Source organism: Antechinus flavipes, chromosome 1 (genome assembly GCF_016432865.1).
Source record: "Antechinus flavipes isolate AdamAnt ecotype Samford, QLD, Australia chromosome 1, AdamAnt_v2, whole genome shotgun sequence".
In the NCBI taxonomy this organism is placed as follows: Eukaryota; Metazoa; Chordata; class Mammalia; order Dasyuromorphia; family Dasyuridae; genus Antechinus; species Antechinus flavipes.
In genome coordinates, this window is record NC_067398.1 from 5,036,949 (window position 1) to 5,058,915 (window position 21,967).

The 21,967-nt window shown below is 50.6% G+C and overlaps 1 protein-coding gene across 1 annotated transcript in view; it reads right to left on the reverse strand.

The window, feature by feature from the left end:
- The window catches only part of HECW1 (HECT, C2 and WW domain containing E3 ubiquitin protein ligase 1), a 183,928-nt gene that overhangs the window by 38,039 nt on the left and 123,922 nt on the right, over positions 1–21,967 (reverse strand). The window contains 7 exon segments of the mRNA XM_051978484.1: positions 2,277–2,411; positions 4,052–4,237; positions 6,800–6,921; positions 7,784–7,944; positions 11,979–12,129; positions 16,137–16,238; positions 20,520–21,923. Of these exon segments, the coding sequence (XP_051834444.1) occupies positions 2,277–2,411; positions 4,052–4,237; positions 6,800–6,921; positions 7,784–7,944; positions 11,979–12,129; positions 16,137–16,238; positions 20,520–21,923 (2,261 nt within the window).

The window sequence follows — 21,967 nt, forward strand, 5'->3', positions numbered from 1 at the left end:
ACTTAACTTGTAGATTCTCGGAAATCACTCTTGTCTTTGAGTTTGTGTCTTTAGCGATTTTGCTACCACAATAGTTGATGATGAGATTCTTCTTTTTTAAAGATATCCATTTTTTCAGCCTACTTCCTGATTTGGGACTTTATGCTAGTCTGGGCTATGCGTACTTCTCAGGTTTGAGCTTAACTTTTATCTATTTGGGTCTTTCTATTACTTTCTTGGGGATATTGAAAGTTGTATTATTTCCCCTTTTCAGGGACAGGTTGGGCAGGGTTTTCAGTGCTCCCAAAGTGGTCTTATCTGGGGCAAAATCTCCTTAATACCTTCCTGGTCCGAATTCTGCAAGATCTGATCAGGTATAGACCTGAGCAATATACCTGTGGGCTTGTCCTTGGTTGGAAATTCCATTAGACTATGGCCAGATAGAACATTCTGTATATTCACCAGCTCCTGTATCCCATAAGCTCAGAATCTATGAGAATTTCTTTTCATCCTCGGGGACAGTTTTAGTCCTCTTTCAGTCCTTGGGCACTGGAATGCTCCATATAGTGTGCCCCTGAATAGACCCCATATCCAGGGTTCAGAGACCTTTCTGTTTTCCTGCTCCCATTGAGAATGAAAAAAAATGACTCACTATGATTTTTCTTGCTTTTCCTGATCAGGATTCCATCCAATACATTTTCTAGCTCTTTGTGGTCTGCTCCCCAACATCTTGATTCTAATAATAGTTGTTTCTCTTAGGTTTATCTATGTTCCTACTGCAATCGATACTGAATGATTACATAATCATTAGATTGCAAGTTTCTTGAAGGCAGGGATATTTTTTTATTTGTACTCCCAGCATTTAGCCCAGTGCCTGGCATATAATCAACACTTAATAAATATTTATCATATCTTGTACCCCCTTCCAAAAAGCATATGAACCTCTAGAGGACAGCAGCTGTGCTGGGCAAAAAAAAAAAATATATATATATATATATATATATATATATATATACATATATATACATATATATAATGTTTATATCTATGTCTTTACTTGTATTTATATATTTACCTATTTATGTAATATTGATATTGTTATATCTATTTCTATTTATACATGTTTACATATATATGTACCTCTCCCTAATTCAAATCTTGATTTCAAGCAGCTAGAAATCAACATATTTTCCCTGTAGGCATTTTCATATGGCATTTAAATACTGGGTGTTAAATTAAATACTGCCCATTAAATGAGCAGCCTGAGTTCTAATCTTTCTTCATCTGTGATTTGACCTCCCTATTGACTTTCTTTTGTACAAAGTCTTCTTATGGGCATCTGTGCTTTCTTGTCTCGATTCGTACTGAACTCCATGCTGTCTCCAAACCAACCTGGGCCAGAGCAAGCAGCTCTTCCATTCCCCATGAAGCAAGAGCTCACCAGGTCTGTGCTTAAAGACCCTCACTGAGGGGCAGCTCCCTTCCTGACCAGCAAGCCCATTCCATGTTAGGACAGCTCCTCCCCCACCCACACAGGGATAAATCCTTCTCTCTGTCACTTCTGGCTCTGTCCTTTGGGGCCAAATTGAACAAGTCCAAAGCCTTCTCTGCCCGGCAGCTCTCATGTCCCCCTGAATCTGAGCAAACACCCCCAGCTCCTTCACCCTGTCCTTCTTTGGCTTGGACATAAGGCCCTCCACCAGCTTGGTGACTTGTCTAAATGTTCTCCAACTTGTCAACATCCTTCCTACAAAAGGCTCTCCATCCCAAAGCATTGACTGGCCCAACCTTGGGCTAGAGAGCCATAATTCTACAAAGTGTTTCTGTCCACTTTCCCATCATGATCCCAGAATCCCATGGGACTGCATTCACCTGCGCTCCCTATTAGCTCTGGGCGGCCCCAGAGGGAGTCGGTCTGCAGGAAAGCATGGTGACTTACCCGGATATAAATCTGAGGGTTTGAGGAGCCCCAGGAGAAACCGGGTGACTGCCCTCAGCTACCTTGCTGCCCCCCCAGGAACACTTCTTGGGGTCATCCAGGCTCCCTGATCCTCAAGACTAGCATGGCCTGGAATGTTTTCTCCCTTCACTCTGTTCCTCTCTCACATCTCCCATCCTGGCGATCCAGTTCTACTAAAGGCGGGCGCTCATGGGTGCCCGGACCAGAGGCTGCGGCAGCCGAGAACAGGGACGTGTGCCACGTGGAGACTTCCGAGCCAGGACAAGGCATGGCAGGCCACGGGAAAGTTACCCACAAGGGCTCCTGCTATTGCCCTTCCCGGGGAGGGCGGACTTACCTCCCCGGCACTGTAGCTGCGCAGCCGCTGGAGATGCTGCCTGTGGGTCAGGTGGTTGGGGAGACGTCCATTCTGAAGGGGGATCCGGGGGTCGATGAAGGTGGTCGCTCGGCTGTTGTGGTCCACGAAAAAAGACTGCCAGAGGGAAAGAAAACCCAACCCATTGGGCAGGAGAATGGGCATGAGGGCAGAGAGGGATGTGCTGGGCGTGGGGGTCCAACTCTGCCCAGCCTGCTCTCTGACTTTCATGTAATGGTGGGGGTGGATTCACTTTTAGGAACCCCTTAGTACAGGGGCTAAAAAAGAGCTAATGATGGACATCAAATCCTCCATGAGGGAAGTGGGCCCTGGAGGATCCCAAAAAGAGTGCTGACGGCAGGCTGCTTTCCCTGCAGCCACCTAGCCTCTCTTGGGATGGGGCCCTGGAGGAAGTAAGCTGAATGTCCACACCCTCCTGAACACAGAACCTTAGAGCCTGAAGGTACTTTGGATGTCTACTCTCAGCTCAACTTAATTCATTTTCCCAAATGGGAAGCGGGGTAGCCCGGAGGATATCATGCTGGGCTTGGAGGAAGAGAGATCTGAGTTCAGATCCTGCCTCTGACACTTACAAGCTGGGTGATTCTGATCAAATAATTTGAGCTCCCAAGCCTCAGTTTCCTCATCTGTCAAACCAGAAGCCACCCTCCTCCGTGAGTAGTTGTGAGACTCAATGTGAGCTCTACAAAGGGTTTCTGTAAACTCTACAATGTTGTGTCAAGACCATTTGTAATTTCCCTGCATGTTCCGACAGTCATGTCTGGAGGAAAGACCAGGAATTTGGAGAGAGAAGGCTCATGGGACTTTCTAAAAGAGGTAAAAGATCAGGGTGGCTAAGTGGAGCAGTGGGAGAGTGTCGGTCCTCAGGACAGGAAGAACTGAGTTAAAATCTGGCCTCAAACAGCTTAGTGATGCTGGGCAAGCCCCTTGGCACTGTTGGCCCATGACCTGAGAAGGAAATGGCAAACGCACCCAGTGTCTCTGTCAAGAAAACCCCAAAGGGGTCCCGAGAGTGGGGCAGGATGAGGAGGACTGAAAACTGAGAGATCTAAGGTCTGGGCTTCCCCCTCCACCTCTCCTCCCAGTCCTGCTGGAGAGCTCAGGAGTTTCCAAAGCAAGAAACTTCTCATCTGAGCTCAGCGAGGGGAATGCTAATGCAGTAAAGGCCCCGGTGGGACCTGGGGGCAAGAGTCATCTTGCAAGTGGACTCTTCCTCAGCCCCCAAGCCCAGACTGAAGGGAAGCTGACTTTGACCCCTGCTGCCCAACAGCAGCTGAGGGTACCTGATTCAAGCCTCCAACTAACTATCCAATCTTCCCCAGTGCAAGCTGCAAGCCAGAAAGGCCAGCCCTCTTTCTCCTTCTACCCCCAAGCCTGGAGGGCCAGCCCCACTTCTTCCCCTTCTCCCCCCCCCCCAAGCCTGGAGGGCCAGCCCCACTTCTTTCCTCCTTCTCCCCCCAAGCCTGGAGGGCCAGCCCCACTTCTTTCCTCCTTCTCCCCCCAAGCCTGGAGGGCCAGCCCCACTTCTTTCCTTCTCCCCCCAAGCCTGGAGGGCCAGCCCCACTTCTTTCCTCCTTCTCCCCCTAAGCCTGGAGGGCCAGCCTCACTTCTTCCCCTTCTCCCCCCAAGCCTAGAGGTCCTACCCCACTTCTTCCCCTTCTCCCCCCAAGCCTGGAGGGCCAGCCCCACTTCTTCCCCCCAAAGCCTCCCCCCTTTCCCCTTCCCCCTCCTCTCACCTTGCCCTGCTGGTCAGTTTTGATTTCCCAGCCTCGCGGTAACTCGAGGCGCGTGTCGGCGAACATGTTGATGAAGTTCACCAGGTCCCGGTTGTGCTGGTACCGTTCAAAGTTGCGCGCGTCCCTCCGGACCTTCAGAATCATGTGCTTCAGGCAGGTGCTGTTGGTGAAGGTGCGGTAGGCACTCTGGGGGCAGCAGAGGGAGACACCATGGAGAGCTCCCCTCGGCCCCCCATCTGCTGACCGTGGGGCTGCCGGGCAGGGATGGAGCTGGAGTCCTAGAGCTGAGGGCCTACATTTGGAGCTGGAAAGGGGCCCAGAGCTCATGGAGAACCCCACCCTCCCCATTCTTCAGATGAGGAAACTGAGGCCCTTGTGTAAGGTCAAGGGACGAGCCAGAACTGAAATGCTTGATTTCTTTTCCTTTTTTTTAATTTTATTTTTTTCTTAAAGTTTTTTTTTTTTTTAAATTTTCAAAACATCTGCATGGGTAATTTTCCAACACTGACCCTTGCAAAACTTTCTGTTCTAACTTTTCCCTCCTCCCCCCACGCCCTCCCCTAGATGGCAGGCAGTCCCACACATGTTCAATATGCTAAGATATATGAAACACTTGATTTCAAGTCAGATTCCCAGGAACAGCTTCTGCTGTCAGGGAAAAGGAGGGACGAGCCCCGGATGAAGACCTCGCTTTCTCTCTGAGATGGGAGTGTATAGATGGGGGGGGGGGGCAGCGTCATCCCAAAGGGAGGATTCATTCCCAAAGCCCTACATCTCCTGTCAGTGGGATCCAGACACATGTATATTCCCCCCCCCCTGTTCTCCAGGGGGCCGCCACCGCCCCAGCGGGGGCGCTCCTGCCACTGCAGCCCACCTTTGCCTGGCCGTCCTGGGGAGGCTCCTCCACGTCCTCCCACAAGCTCCTCACCAGGGTCTCCCCTACATGCTGGGGGTCTCCCTCTGACTCCCAGACATCCTGATGGTGGCCATTGCTAACTGAATGCACATTGAGAGCAGTCTCCTGCTCTCCCTAAGTACTGCTCAGCTGCCCTCGCAGAGATGTGGCGCTTTCCCCTTGTCTGGATCCTCTGCTCCTCGAGGAAAGGGAGAACACTTCAGAGTGTGTCCTGCTTTCTAGAGCCCCCACACAGCGGGGCTCTAGATTAAAATTATATCTTCCTAGTGGAGAAGTAATAAGGCAAGACTCCCGAGGATGATGGGAAAATGGAGTCCCTTTATTTCAAGGACCTTCCCCTTTATGTAACGTAACAAAAACAACCCTGAGCACGCGGGACCCCATGAACAACGTGCTCTTGTATGTATTTGCCACCTGGTTTCCCTCTGCCTCAATCTCAGCACAGGTTGTCACCGCCCCCTGACCTCTCAGGAAGGGCCGAGAGCCCTTAGGGGAGCCGGGGAGCAGAACCAGACACTGTCAGCAGGTTCCCTCTGGGCTGGAGGGTCTCGTACCTCACCCAGAGTTTCCCCATTGACTGTGACTCTACAGGGGATGACTTTGGTGGGAGCCCAGCTAGAGGCAACTTGCACAGTTCCTGCCCCCAGCTTTCCCCTCCTGGCGGAGGCCCCATCATTCTCCTGCGCCCCCAGTCCTGCCAACTCTTCCCTTTGCTCCCTCCTCACCTCAGTCCTCAGAGCTGCCCATTCTCCCTCAGAGAGAGGGCATCTGTCCCTTTCTCTCCACTCTCACACCTTCCACCCTCATTCAGGCCCTTCTGGGCTATCTCGGAGGCCTCCTCGGCGGCCTCCCTGCCTCCAATTCCTTCCCTTCTCCGATCCAACCCTATCAGCATCATTACTACTACTACGAACACCACACAAGATTTGTAAAACACTCTAAATAGTATCTTCTTTATCATGAGAACTCCAAGATGAGGAACCTGAGGCAATGAAGGCCCCACAGCCGGCCCACCTCCAAGGCAGGATCCAGACTCAGACCTTCCAGCGCCCTGAGCTGCCCAACAGCGACCACCCGGGCAGGGCTGCCAGGGTAACTCTTCTAACGCACAAGTCTTAGACTGCAGCCCCCTCCTCCCGAGGCCGCGGTAAACCCCTCCCAGGGCTGCCCAAGGAGCTGCTGGGCGCCGATAGAGGGCCATTCCTGTGGCATCTGCCCCAAAGCGACGTGCCAGGCGTCCCTGCCGAGGGGACCGGCGCCTCCTTTGTAAATGAAGGACACTGGTGTAGCAGGGACGGTTAAGGCTGCTGCCCTCCTGTGGGCGCTGGCTCCCAGCGAGCACACGTGGACTCTCAGCATCTGAAGGGGCCGCGGAGGCCAGCCAGTCGCCCTTCCCTGAATGGGTGTCTCCCCCCATGGAGGCCACCACCTTGGCTGAGGGAGGGGAGCTCAGCCCTGCCGGGGGCACCTCATCACCCTTTGCTTTGCCAGGTGGGAAAGCTCTCCATGCTGCCTTTCACGGGCCCAAACCCTGGGAGCCAATTTAGACGTGAAAGAACTCGAGGTTCTTTCCAATGGTCCCATGGCTTTATAAGGAGTTGGCAATGGACTGCAAAGACTCCACCAGCCTCTGTCTAAAATGACTTTCTTTCTACCCAGGAGGGAGATAAAAAGTAGCAAACAGTCTGTTCCACTTGCCCCAAATAAAGAGGAACCAGTCGTGAGCAAGTGAGATTCCTCTCCCTTCCCTTCCCCAGGCCTGCCCCCCATGCCAGGCCTGCCCCCGTGCCAGGCCTGCCCCCTGTGCCAGGCCCGTCTCTGTGGGAACTCACATAGTTGGCATGCAGAACAGTGAAGAACTCGGGGTTGGTGAGGAACTTGACAGCCGGGGACTGCAGCAGCAGCGTGATCTTCTGGGAGTTCCCAGGGGACAGCGACCCTTCTCTCCCCAGCTCTAGGAAAGGGAGAAGCGAGCAACTGAGCCTTTGGAAAGTCACCTTACCCGTCCAAGCCACTCTCTACTTCAGGGGCGCTGCAGCTGGGCAACCAGAGGCGTGCTCAGCTCGTGTGTGCTTAAGGTGGCAGGCTCCCTACCACGTCCGCGCTTCCTGGTTCTGTGCCCTCCTGGCTTGCCCACTAAGGGATGTCCTCCCCGCAGCAGCCTGCCTCCTTCCTGCTTTCATCAGACTGGCACAGAGGGGCTTGCTTTTCTCTGCCCCTGGAGCTGCCAGGCTTTGATTCAGAAGGTGGGCAGAGGCAGGAAACAGACACCTGGGACTTGTATAGAAGTCTGGGAGATGCCCACTTGGGGGGGATTCAAAAGTGTGGGTCAAAATGTATCCTCCTGCCCTCTCTCCTCTCCTCTCCTCCTTTCTTTCCTTCCTTCCTTCCCTCCTTCCTTCCTTCTCTCATTCCTTCCTTCCTTCTCTCCCTCCCTCCCTCCTTCCTCCTTTCTTCCAGATGTCACTGGGAGAGCTATGAATCTTTCTTGCGCCTCCCCCCATGAAACAGGCATGGCTCCCATACGGACAATGAGGCAATGGTCCCATAAGGACAGCTGCAGACCCAAGCTTCATGGGTCCCCGAGCCCCCAAATTCCCTGCCCAGCCCTAGGGAGACCAGGGCCCGGGCCCCCAGATGCCCCCAGAGGCGGCTCTCCAGTCTAAGAGGCCTCGTGGGGAAAACAGACGGGCTTTGACAAAGACAAGCTGGGCTGCTCCCCCCTGCTCCTGGGCAGCCCTTCCCCTTCCCCCTCCCCACAGCTGCCAGCCATGGTCCCTCGCATCCACAGATCGCAGCCATCAGGACTCGGTCACCTAAGTTCTGCTGAGAAGAATCTGCCTCCGAGTCACTGCCCCCTCCTCCGCCTCCACTGCCTCCATCGCCGCCTCCGGCGAGCGCCTGCTCAGGGCCTGCTGGGCCACCAGAGTCTTCTTCAGAGCGGTCCGTGGCGATGGTGCGCTGGATATTCTGGTACCTTTGAGGCGAACGATGGAGAGCTGAGGTTAGTGGCAGGGGCAGCGTTTACCCGAAGCATCCGCGGGCAGAGCCCCCTTTCTCTCTGTGCGGCCCCGAACGGTCAGACTGCACCTCGATGTTAGAGCCTGAGCTCCTGAGGGCAGAGGTCGCTTCACTTCTGCTCTGGTGTGCCCAGGGCCTGGCACATAGTAGGTGCTTCATCAATGCTTGTTGATTAGCTGATTAACCTGAATCACAGAAATTTTCACACAAGCAGCAAAAAAAGAAACTGGGAACCATCGGACCCTTTCTGTCTATGATCGAGAAAGAACTTTCCAGTATCTCCGGGCTCATTTTGGTTAACAGAATGCATGACTGAATCCAACACCTCAACAAGCATTAAGCCCCCACTGGGTGCTAAGGATTACCAAAAGGGTACCCAGAGAGAACACGGCCCAGGCCCTTCCCTCTGGCAGCTCATGTTCTACTCTGGAGGGGACCCGGACCTTGAGGGCGTAGATAGAACAAGCCGGGGACAAGGGGAGCAATCGCTCTGATGTCCCCCTGCAAATCATCCCCATGGGGCTGTGCAGCCTCTCCTCCCACGGCCCTCTGGGAAGCTTTCCCTGACATTAAAACTGAAAGGGACCCTTCTCTAACTCCCCATCCCCACTGCTGGGAATCCCCCCAGGTGCTTCTCCTGGCTCTGTCCTCTGGGCCCAAAAGGCCAAGGCTAATCCTCCTCTGAGGGGACAGCCCTCCCTCCTGCGGGCCCAGCATCCACAGCTCACTGAATGGATTCTCCCAAGGGGTGAACTCGAAGCTTCCTGTTCTCTCCAATGTAACCAAAGAGAAGTTAAACTCTCTGCCAAGTTGGGAGATTCACGGAAGTGGCCTCGTAGCTGGTCTTAAGGGTGTGCGAGAGTGTGTGTGTGAGTGTGTGTATGTGTGAGTGTGTGTATGTGTGTGCAAGAGTGTGAGTGTGTGTGATTGTGAATGTGTGTGCAAGAGTGTGTGTGAGTGCGTGTGTGAGTGCGAGAGTGTGTGTGAGTGCACAGATGTGGATTTATGGATCTGTCCTTGTATGAATAAATAGGAAATGTCTTTGTAATTGTGCATATAAATGTGTGTCTCAGTTTCCAGAAATAAAAAACATCTTCCCAGCAAGTCTGATGCTAAAGTGCTCCCTAAACCCCAGCCTCCTCGTTTCACCCCCAATTCCCAGCCCCCGGAGGGTTTTCCCCTTGGAGTCCTGAGGCTAGCCGTTCACCTGTCCAGACTGGGCCACCCTCAGACACTACCCTGCGACCAAACCAGCTTTTGGCAGCTTAGAGACCTAACTGGTGACTGGCGGCCTGGCTGACCAGCGTCCCGTGGGAGGCTACAGTGTAGCATGGGGTTGGGGTTCTGCCCCAGAAGCCATTCCACTCCTGGCACTTACTGTGTACCAGGGGCAGACCACTCACTGGCTCTTTGCCTCAGTTGCCTTTTCTGTAAAACAATTAGAAAATGCCTGTAGTGCCTCTCTTTCTCACAAGATTATGATGAGGCTTAAAAGGGGAAATAAATACTATAAATGCTATCAAAATATTTATTAGGATCATTACTAAGTAGCTGAATGAAAAATAGCCCCAAACCCCAAGAAGCCCCCCATGGTGTTTGATGCTTGGTGAGCCCTGAGCAGATGGAGGGGCTCCCAGAGGGCAGACAGACGGAGGGGCTCCCAGAGGGCAGATGGAGGGGCTCCCAGAGGGCAGACGGAGGGGCTCCCAGAGGGCAGATGGAGGGGCTCCCGGAGGGCAGAAGAAACCTTTCTCGCTGGCCCCAGCTCTTTGCACAGTGCCCGGCACACAGTCCGACTCAACCGATGCCTGCTGATTGTTCAGCTGATCCATCGATTGACCCCCATGGCCCAGCTACCCAAGAGCCCAAGTGGGGCAGGGGCCTCGAGTCCTTGTCCAGGATCTCTCAGCTCTTGGCCAAAGTAACTGGCCCTCCCTGATTCCATCTGGAGTGTGAGCAGTTGTTCTGGTCAGGTGGGGCTCAGAGAACACCTGCTTCTTGGGGGGCGCTGGAGCTGAGGCTGCAGGGGCTTTCCTGCGCGCTGGGAGCTTACTGGCCAGGATCCCATGAGTCCTGGCGTGGGAGCCCTTTAGAGATGGAGAGCTTCCCTCTCTAGGCTGGGGATAGTTGTGATCACTCCCTCAATCACCAAGCAGCGTTCGGGGCTTTCCAAGCTGGAGATAAGGGTGGGAAGGCGTTGGGATTTATGGGAAGGTTGGCTGATCCTTCTGCTTGATTACAAGATGGATGGAGGGAGGCAGGCAGGCTTCCCACCTCCTCCCCACCCTTCCTCTTCTCCTTCACCCCCCACACTCAAGCCAAGGACTGGTCATCCTCTGCCTCCATCACATCACTCAGATCTGCTTCTCAGTGCAGGGAGAGCTCTATTTCCATCTTTCATCTCTGTCCTAGAGCCTCAACCTGTGCATGGAGCACAGTAAGGCCTTTATATTGGCCTTATATAAGGCTGAATTTCTTATTCAGAAGCTCCCCCTTCTCCACACCCACAGCCACCAGCCTTCACCACTTTTCTGATGAACGGTAATCGCCTCCGATAGTTCCTCGGGTCTCTAGTGCGCCCTCCCTTCAGCTACCTGGGTGATCCTCCAAAAGGGCAGGGCTGACCATCATCCCTCCTTCACTCCTCCCTTACCCAGCCAACTGCAGTGGCTCCCTCTGACCTCCAGGAGCAAATAGAAACCCTGCTTTGGCTTATAAAGCCTGATTCCTTCCTGCCTTTCCCATCTTACATTTCACTCTATTTTACATCAATGATCCAGCTTGCTCTTCTCACATCTTCCATCTTCCGTCTCCAAACCCTCTTCCCTTCTGCTTCTTTGAACCCATGCCTTCCGTTCCTGGCCTCTTGGCACATAGTGGGAGCTCAAAGAATGCTTTCCCCCCCTTTTTTTGCTGAAGCAATTGGGGTTAAGTGACTTGCCCAGGGAGTTAGTGTAGGAGTCTGAGGCTGCATTTGAACTCAGGTCCTCCTGCCTTGAGGGCCACGCGCTGTCCGTGGTGCTGTCTGGCTGCCCACAATGTGAGTTCTTGCTCATACCTCAGACCTCAAAGACAGCCGCCTCAGGGACAGTTTGTTTCCCCTTCCTCCTGGAGCTTCCCTAAGCACTTGGGGCTCTCAAAGGTCCAGAACCAGAGCAGGTCAGTTACTAATGTTTGTGTCTCTTGTACGGTCCTCTCTCCATGGTGCTGAACGGGGGCCGCTCTGTAAAGTCTATGTGGGATAGCTAACATGACTCAGGCGGTGGCTGGTGGCAGTTGGGGAGACTTCCTGGAGGAAGTGACCTTTGAATTGGCTTTAAAGGCCTGGTAACAATTCAAGAGGCGAGGTGAGGGAAGGAGAAAGGGCACACCAGTGTGGCAATGGCAAGAGCCAAGGAATGGCGGCAAATGTGTTCAATGTGAGTTAGGGGAGACACAGAGAGCAGTCTAGTCTGAGTGTAGCATGGTGCAGGGCTTCTGAAAACTTTGCCCACTCACACCTCCCCCCCTTTTTTTTTCCTGAGTCAATTGGGGTTAAGTGACTTGCCCAGGGTCACACAACTAGGAAGTATTAACTGTCTGAGGCCAGATTTGAACTCAGGTCCTTCTGAAGAAAACTTCAGGTGTTCTCTCCACTGCGCCACCCAGCTGCCCCCACTCACAACCCCTTTTTGCTCAAGAAATTTTTACATGCTGTCCAGGGACCAGTCAGGATATCTGAAGAGGCTCACTCCAGGTGGACAGGTTGGAACCAGAAAAACTCTTACAAACCATTTAGTGAGTCAGGAATACAGTCTGGACTTGGGCCAATAATTCAAGAGCCAGTTGGGAACAGATTTCCTGAAGAGAAGCCAAAGACTTACTTTTGTGTCTTCTCTCCCACCCTTTCAAAGCCATCATTTTCTAGGTAGGGACATTGATCAAAGGCTAGCCATCACTCTCAAACTTTTTCACTGGAGGAAGGGCCCCCGACTTAGTGAGAACACTGACCGTCTGTTGAGCTGCTCCATCTGCTGAATAGACCCCGAACGACGTATCCCATCGGGAGTGGCTGCGGTTGTCGGACGCTGCCATGTGGTTGTCCGATTGACGTGATCCACATAAAATACCCTCCCGTGGCTGTCAATCCGAGCTTCCCAGTCTGATATTTAATGAAAATAAAAATAAAGAAAATTAGTAAGGATTCCCAGGGACTTCCCATCCATAGGATTTCACACCAACCAATGGGTGCTGTACCAAACTGTCCAAATGTGCCTTTCACATGTTTGAGCTGTCATAACAGATCAAAGATGGGTGCCCATCTAGAAGTCACCCAGGCTGCCTGACCAGATGGAATGAAAGTGGGCACAGTAGCTAAAAGGAAGATTGAGGGTTTTCAGCCTTTGCCTTAAGTTCTCAGAGGTGGCTTAAGGGGCTTTGGGTTCAATTCAGTGTCTAAGGAAACAATAGTTTAAGCTGATAGGTCTGGTTTTAAAAGAAAGGTCAAACTTGTATAATTTGTTTAAATAATTACAGCGATACAGCGATGACCTGCCAAGCTTGTTCCGTTCTGGGTCATCCAGTCTAAATTCAGATGAGTTTCCATGAAATCGATTCTGAACCTGGGGTCTCCGAATTTGTTTTATTCTAAAAAAACAATGACTACATCATTAAAATTTCCTTTGCAATCCTAAATATTTTATTTTGTGCATTTAACAACGTGATTCTGAGAAGGAAAGGGTCCATAGTCACCAAACTAACTTCCCAAGGGGTTCGTGGTCAAAAGAAGTTTATTCTAGTTGCTGAACGATTGAGGGAAGAGGGATGAGAATAAAGGGGAAAGGGATAGTGTATAAAGGCTAATAAATAAAAAACCCCTGGGGAGGAATAAGTTCTATAGGGCAGGGTTTCTAGTCTCCAGATTTGACTTATCTTAAGCAATCACTTGACTTTTGGGGTAAAAATTCAGTGTGATAAATACTTGGGTTATCAATGTCAGTTTTGATTGAAAAGACCTGGTTTTCATTCATTTTCTAGATGAAAGACTGGCTTAACCTTTGGGGTAGAACTGGGACCAGTCAAGCTGCAAGGGGCCTTCTTTACTCCATCAGCTAGATGGTCTTGGTGTGTTTAAGGGAGTGAAACCCTGATATTCTCATGGCGAAAATCAAGCAGGATGTTTTATTTAAAAATCCCTTCTGTTAAAATGGCCAAAAAAAATCTCCCAAAATTAGTCAGAGCCCATCTCTCCGAGTGGATGGAGGGATGGACAGGTTTCCACCTGCTTCCTGCTAAGAGCTCTGCATCCACAGTACTCAAGGACAGGGAAGGCAGCTCCGGCTGGATGTACTGGGGAAAACCTGTCAATCACCAGACAAGTGTAGACACACATCCAATCTACTTGTTGCCGACACTGTTCAGAGGGTGAAGTACCCATAATGGACACTAGAGGGAGGCCAGGTCAAAAAATTTAACTCAAAATTAAGATGGGAAACATTATTATTTTAGGACTTGACCACAAGTCATAGTAACATGATCTTGAGGCTTTCTGACCTCAGAGATTCGTGTTACTAAGAGCCTCCTCAGAAGCTAAGTATCCTCGCTGCCTATGCAGCCAGATGCTAGTACCATAAACGTAGGGGAAGTCCAGGGCTTTGTGGGGGAAAAAAAATCTGCTGGCAGTGTGTTGGGCCCAGGGATGAATAAAGCAAAAGGCAATGAAAAGAGCAGAGAAGCAAAGAGCGATGATTTTGGGAGGGAGGGCAGGCACAAGTCATTGTGTTGGAACATTCCCGGGAGACAGAGCAATGGCAGTTTCCCTTTTATATACAGTTTAACTTAACAGTTGGCCCAAAGGCAAGGCCCAGTGTCAGAAGTTGTACATCTGTGGGGATGGGTTCCAGTGACCTAAATGGACTGATGGACTTCTTCACGTTCCATGTAAACCTAAATACCCACAAATAACACATTGAAGCATGCAACAAGAGAGAGCCAGTCAAGGTGGATTCAAAGTGAGGGTTGTTTTTTCTTCTAAAATTTTTTTTTGCTGCTTTAGTTTAAATGGAACATTGGAAAGTCCATCTGGATAATGTCAAACATTCCTTGGCTAATGTCTGCAACAGTCCATTATTGAACATTAACCATATAATTATAGTTGTAAATGTGGATCAAGTTATACTCATACTGAATTTTGAGATCTCAGTGAAGGGCCATTTTGGCATGCTAGAGATTCAAGAGATCCAGATTTAGCGTTATTACCATTAATTTCAATTTTTTTCCAATGTAATATCATTTATTAGTGATAAAGTTTTAGAGATGCGGTGGGAGATTGTTGTGCAATCACTTCTTTTAATGTGCTTAATAGGAAATCAGAGATGGCTGGTGCTTGAGAAAATGGTCAAAGGCTATGTCAGGTCAATATTGTCTTCCTTCGTCATGGTGGGATGAGACAAGTTTAAGACTGTGGTGACTTAAAAGGAGCTAAGAAACAAAACTAGGGTGAATAAAAGGAGCTAAGAAACAAAACTAGGGTGGCATAACAGGAGCTAAGAAACAAAACTAAAGGTGGCTCTTTGTTTTGAAGTTGCAGAGTCCTTTGGCTTTGGGCCCAATGGGATGTTTAATACATATTTGCACGGAGTCTCTGGTGTTCGGTGCACTGCAGTTCAGACACCCTCCGCTTCTAGAGCCAGATGCTTCTGTTATTCTGAGGTATGACAGAAGAATAGGTGGAGCATCTGGTCTTATACTGCTAAAGACTCTTCAATTTAAATAAATACAATTTGGTGCAAATTAAATAGGCCTTTTGTTGTTTGGAATTGTCTAAGAGATCTTGGGATGATCCATTATGACTCTAGTCCATTGTTCTTTTGTCTCTTAGGCAGAAAATAGAAACACCAAGTAGCTGTTTGGGAACGAGCATTTTCAACAATGAGTAAAGCTTCTGGGAAACAATTTTAAAAATACCTAGTCCCCAAATGTTTGTGGAAAAGAGAAAATGATATTTTTCTATGTGTAATTGGTATTTGGACGTGTGAGTACTGTTGTCAGGGCATGTCTGGAGGGAAGAGGAGAGAAGAAGGAATAGGAGAGGGGAGAGGAGGAAAGAGAAGGGGAGGGGAAAGAAGAGGGCAGGGAAGGGATAGAAGGGGATAGATAGAAGGAATAGGTCTTTTTATAGATAGTGAGAAATATGGAATATTTCTTTTTAGGTAAATTCTAAGTTGGATTCTCTTGGGGGGTTGTGATTTTACTTAGGGCATATTGCTAAACCAATGATGAAGTGACAAATTCTGAATCAGACACCATTGACTGAAGTTCATGATACTTGGCTAAAAAGAAAAAAACACTGAGTTTTTTTAAAGTTAGCCAGCTCTATGAGATTCAGTTTCTTTTTAAATTGATAAACCATGTACCGAAAAGAGAACATGATTTATTGTTTAATAGGCAGAAAGGCCCGCCACTCATGAGCAAGGTATGCTGTTCTGAGCTCCCCGGTGCTGATGGATGGTCCTTGTCACCAAAACTATCATGGGATTATGTGGACAGAGGAGAGAAACAATAATAGATAAGTCCATTCTTTGCAGCTTAGCGAACCTATTTTTTTAAAGATTACTAAATATGAAAGTTTGTAGTCATTGGAAAAGTGCCCTAAACCTAAAGTTGAGATCTGCCAATAAAGGAAGTTATTATTTGCTCCATTGCCCAGTTACCTCAGGACAAACTGCTCTCCTGCCTGGCCAGGGAGAACGGACTTTGGTAGAAATGTTTAACAAACTCCGTGATTGCTGTACCCAACGCCAACAGCCTCCAGGAGGACAGCAGCGTGTGGTGCCCTAATGTAAGGGGACTAAAGGATGCCTTCTCCCCACTGGAGAGCAAAGGGCAGCTTTGGTCCCAGAGGACAGACTTTTCCCTCCACAGCAGTGATCCCTTGAGTCTGAGGAATCACCGAAGGATTTGGGAGGGCTTCCTTCCGAGAGTCCAAGAAGCATTGCGCCCCAGGCTTCGGTGGCAGTAAGGACAGAAGCTATCCATTAATCGCTCACATAACAAAAACCTTTTTCTCTGGGGGTTGGGACCGGAGTAGAGTCGGCTCAGAAACGACACACTAACCTGTTTGGCTTGACAGGAAGGGTTCAGAAATCCATGTTAAAAACTAAGGCTTACTTGGTGGAAGAGGCTCATCGATAGTAGGGTAGTGATGGTGGTCAGGCCTCAGGGAGGGAAGCAGGCCAACTGGCTGAGAGTTTTGGAGTAAAGGGCAATCACCTACGGATGAGACAGTCAAGAGATTCAGATTCACACATTGCTGTGGCAAAGTCATTCAAAAGCACCTCTGTCAGGCAACCGCTACGGTGGAGCTGCAGGTCCCGGGCCCACGTAACCCACATTCACGTGGCAGAGAACAAGGAAAAAGAAGAACCCAAAGACCCAGAATTGGCCCCTCAGAAAGGGGCTCAGACTGGCATCCCTCTGAAGTTTTTAATTGGGTGGTTTCTCTTAAAGGGAAAAAAGCACAAAAAAAAAGAGGTAAGAAAATCTTAGTTGAGCCTGCTGAGGACTGTTCTATTGGGATCAGTGAAGACCATCCTTCTAGAGTCAAGAAAGGTGGCTTTGAGGCCCTATTTGATCTTCAAGTAATCTCCAGGTTTGGGGAGGGTCCAGGCTGAGAGAGATGCCCTATGGCTACTCTGCAGGACCTGGCTTTTCATTAGGAAATTCTCAAACGAAACCAATCCAAGCTGGGGGTTTGGCTGATGTGCCAAGAACTAGAGGTTCAAGGGCCAAGGAATGGTGACAGAGGCCCAGGGCACTGTAGGAGACGGGAAGGGGACTCTGGACTGTTCTTAGGATGGACACAGGCAACAAAGGCTGCTTTGGACAGGGAGGGTGAGGAGGGAAAGAGACAAAGAGAGACAGAAGTTAGAAAGACAAGACAAGAGGGGACTGGAAACAACAAAAAAGTGTTGAATGAGGAGTAGAAAAGACAGAGCCAGGGGAGAGCTTTTAAGAATTCTCATTGGTGTCCCATAAGGCACTCCCCAAGTGAAGATGCTGGTCTGATTGCCATCAGGCTAGACTTCCGAACAGCCTGACTGGACTTCCGCACACTTCCTGATGCTCTGGGGCTTGCTGAGGGATTTCTGGGAGGGCTTGGCCAGCAGAGGGGCTGGACACACATTGCGAGATGACATCTTAGACTGTTCCTGCATTGCTTTAACCCTTGGTCCTCCTTCCTGACTGAGCCTGTAGTCCTCATACAGCCCTGTTTGGGTACAGATGGTCCCCCTGTAAAGTAAGACAATACAGAGCCAGGTGGGTCCGTTTTTTCCCCCTTCCCCCCAAAAGTAGATAAGGGTGGGGGAAGGAGAGCGTGAATTATAGGATCACCTCTTTCCAAAATGAGAAAATTCTACTTTGTATGAGAAAAGAAACTGGAAAGGTCTGGGAGTTCTCAGGTTGTCCCTAGGAAAAGCTAATTATTGGCTGTCCTAATTACTCACTCAGCTCCATTGGTCAGATACAACATGGCGTGAACAGGACAATGGGTAAGTTAATGCCTGTTTCACCCCATCGGCCCACATGCAAACAGTAAAATCTGAGCAATGGGCAGACCAATGCACACCTCTCCTTGAGAGCAGGAGTCCCTGTTAGGTGCTGATGGAATACGGTTGTTTCTTTAAGAAGCTCTCTTGTGCTCCTCATGCCATCTTTGGGTGTCTGTTCTTCCCAGGAGTTAATAGCTTTACCAAGGCTCTGGGTTAAGCCCTACTGAGGGAAAGCTTCTGGGTGTTTGTCAATATTTTCATGTCGGAATAGCACAAAAGGACAGGAAGGACTTTCTCAAGTTCAACATAGGGTTCAGGTGGTTGTATTTTGTCTGGTTCCGGTTTGTTTTAAATCTTCTCGGCTTTCTAATTCCTTCTACCAAGAAAATCAGCTAATCTGTTGAGACAATGATGTCTGTTGCCTGGGAGGAGGGGTGGTGATGGTAGGGAATGGAATGGACTTTAACGCTTCCGGGTTCCAGCCAATGGAATGAAGTAACAAACATCTCAGCCAATAGAATAGGAGCAGGATGGAGAATGGAAAAGATGGTGCCCTACACACAGAAAAGGTACACACAGATTCCCCGGCCCCCAGACACAAAATTGGCTTTATTGGGTCCTTCTGGGAGAGTCTACCTCATTCGGTTGGGAAATTTGGGAACAGGTGGGATTAAACTGCATAAATAAGGTGTTCCATCGCTTGTCCTTTTAAAACTTAGAATTCTAAGAAAAACAATCAGAGAGACCCAGGGCTAACAGAAAGGGAGGCTCTTGGGAGAAATAATGATGTTCTGCAGTTAGATAATGCCAGGGTAATGGGTGAGGGATTTAGAGAAGGGACATTTTAAAAGTTAGAAAAGTGGTGCAATCTGTTAGGAAAGTCAACTAAAAACTAACCATGGAAAAGATGGCCACCGTCTACTCTGGACACATTCTCTTTGTTCATCATTATTTGCATGGCAACTTTCTCATTAAAAGAACAGGGACTATATTTGCCTTTATTTGCATTCTCAGCACTAGGAAGAGTACCTAGTCTGTGGTAAGCACTAAATAAGCACTTATTGACTGAATGACTGATAGAACTTTCTCAGGGTTGCTGAGAAATCTTTCCAGGACACTGGAAAACTTCCTCAGAATCCCCTGTGTCTTAAGCAGTCAAAGGAGAGCTCCCTCTCTCTGCCATGTGACTTTATCCCAATTTTATGGGTCAGAGACCTAGAGGAAGTACCCTGAAACTACCTGCCATTGGAGTGTCTGTCCATGGTGAGCAGGCAGGGACTTTGGCTTTTAGTTACTGTCTTTTAGACTTGCCTTGTCTTCATTGTGGGGAGGTATCCAAGGTCTTACTTCCCCTTCCTTACCTCTGGGTTGATCATGGAGAAAAGCCAGAGCAGACAAGGCTTGTATGCATAGAAATATAGAATAGACAAATCAACAGCAAATCTCTTTACCAAACACACTCATCTACACATTTAGTCCCAGAATTCAATTTCCTATTTGTGGTTGGGTGGCAAGATGTTCGCCTCCCCCAGCTGTCATTTGGTGGCATCTTAGGGCAGGAATGAATCCAACTCTTGTCTTAATTTCACTGTAGATTTCTACTTGAGGGGCGGAGGAGGGAGTGTCAACAACTCAGCACAGATTAGGCTCATTATTTTTTATCAGGACTGAGTAAAATGTAAAATAAAGCGAGTTAGTTGTTAAACACTGGCCAGATCAGAGATGAGACACCTGCCACCTACAGGCCAGACCCAGTTCTTGATTTGAGCTCCTTCAACCCCCGCACAAAACTCAAAAAAGGGAAACCCTTAATTTATGCCCAGAGTAAGAAAATACACCACAGCTTTTAGGATGTTGCTCTGAAAGGTTTTGGAGACATTGCTCCTTAAGATCGCGTGTGAGTGCACACGCTGGCTATGTTCTCTACCTTTTTCTACAGTTATTTCCTGCTCTCTTCTTTTCTGTCTTCATTTGATCCTTTTTTCTTTTTTGTCACTGTGCATCCTTTCTATTTTCCACCATCTCCCTTTGTTCCTTTTGCCCCTCTCCTTTAATGCACCGAGATAGAACATTTAAGATGAAAAATAATATACTTTTATTGAGTAGTTTTTTGATTCACTCTCTTAATTTACTTGGCATAGGAGTGGGACTTTTTTTTTTTTGGTTTCTCTTAAAATTTGCACTAAATTGAGTCAGCAAGGCATTATGATGTTTAATTATTAGTCTTAATTATATGGTTCCTGATTCAAATTCTTTTCCTCTGTCAGTTATTGACCTTTATTAGTACAAGGTTTTTGTTTTTTTTAATCTCTGGTTAAGAAATGCATATTAATTTTTCAATAACCTTCAGTACATTATATTTTGAAAGCTGAGTCTTCTGTTTAAGGAAATTAAAAAAAAATAACCATGGGATGTGATTTTGCCCATCATTAAGCTTTTCTATTCTCCATATCACGGCTTACCTTTTAGCTCAGAAAACTGAGGAGAATATATGAAAGTTCTTTAGACAAACCTAAAAAGGAATCAGGGAAGAGTTCTAATCCGATACCTGGTCCCGTGCATCTACACTTGGCCTAAAGTCCAAATCCCAGGAGGAGCCACTCTCATTGACCCATCACCTGCCCCCTGAGCTTTGGAACAAGTAACCGCGCTCGGCCGGCTAACGTTAACATGGTCCAAAGGATCCCGGGGACGGAGCTTTTCCTCCGGTGGATCATTTTGCCCAGAACCCACCGGGCCCCACTTTGGCCAATGTTAAGGTTAGCTCTCCGAGGTCCCACGGGAGAGCAGCCTTGGCGCCCCCGGGCCCGCCCCCGGGGGTCGCGGCAGCCAATTCCCAGCCGGGCCAGGAGGGCTCCGGCCGGAGAGGAACGAGACGGGAAGAGACCACTCGGACTGCGGACTGGCCACCACAATTTATCATTTCCTACGTCGGAAGGCGCTCGGACTCTGGCCCCGGCGGGGGCTGTGGGGGGACGCGCGCGGAGGCGCCAGCTCTAACCTTCTCTCCGGCTGCTGGGCCCGGCGGCCGGGGACTCCAGGCCGTCCGCCGTTCTGGCGGCGCTGCCCTGGGGGGCGGCCAGCTCGTCGGGCCAGGCGGGGGTGCCGTCGGCCGCCTCGCGCTCCAGCTCGGGGCTGGGCGCGGAGCCCGGCACCGACTCGAAGGCGCTGTTCTCGTCTTCGTCGTCGTCCTGGGAGGAGAAGACGGTGCTCTCGGAGATCTTGGCGCTGTCCACGGAGGAGAAGCGGGTGTGGCTGGAGAAGCGGTTGTTGCTCTCGTAGCACGAGGGGCTGTAGCACGAGGTGCTGTAACACGAGGTGCTGTAGCACGAGGTGCTGTAGCAGGACGTGTCGCAGCCCTCGCAGTCGTGCTCCCGGCCCTGCCGCGGGCTGGAGTCGCTCTCGCTGCCGGTGCTGGGCCGGGGCTCGCTGTCCGTGAAGGAGCCGCAGTTCAGCTCCAGGAGCCGCTGGCCGCACGGGCTGGGGGCCAGCCCGCCGACGCTGCCCACCTCGGCGTCCCCCGCCTCCGGCCCGTCTTCGAGCTGCCCGGGCTCGAGCGCCACGGTCTCGGCCTCGCTGACCGCGTCCTTCTCCGAGACGTCCTTGACGGTGGACTCCTCCTCGGCGGCCTCTTCCTCGTCCGGGGCCCCGCGGCCGCCCTGCGCCGAGGGCAGGCTGTGCAGCAGGTTGTGGATCCGGATGTAGTGCGTGCGCGGGGTCTCGGGCTCGCCACAGGCCGACGCGATGACCGTCTCCAGCTCGGACACCGGCAGAGAGCACGGCCTGCTCTTCCGTTTCACCGAGGGCCGCAAGGGGAGCCCGTCCTTTTCCGGCTGCAGCTCGGGCAGGCCTTCCTCCCCCTCGGCTTCCTCCTCCTCCTCCCCGTGGGCCTCCTCCTCCCCCTCCTCCCCCAGCTCCTCTGGGTCCTCACCAGCCAGGAGCGCCGGCTCAGCCTCCTCAGCCCCCGGTTCCTCCGCACTGGGGGGAGCCTCAGAGTCCTGTGGTGCGGCTGAGAGGCCGTCGCTGGTTTCCAGGGGCGGGGGAGGGGAGGGAGGAGGAGGAGGAGGAGTATCGGGGCACTCGTCGAGATCCTCGGCAGCGAGGGAGGGCAGCTCCTCAGCCGGCGCGGGCTCAGGAAGCTCATCGCCCTCACCAGGAGCCTCGCCGTCCTGACCCGCCTCTTTGCTGGATTCGTCAGGCGGCCTGGGGGCCTCCGGGCTCTGGCCCCCCAAACCGTTCACTTCTCCATCCCCTTCAGGGAGCTGTTCGGGCTCCCTGCTCTCCTCCCCCTCCAGCTGGACACCTGTGGCCTCCTCGGGGAGGCCGACCTCCATCAAATTGTTCAGGCTGCTCTGCTGCAGCTCAGCTGGCTCAGGGTCCGTGTTCATGGAGATCTCCTCATCATCTGCTAAAAAGAAAGATACAAGAAACTCTTTACCCAGGGGTCAC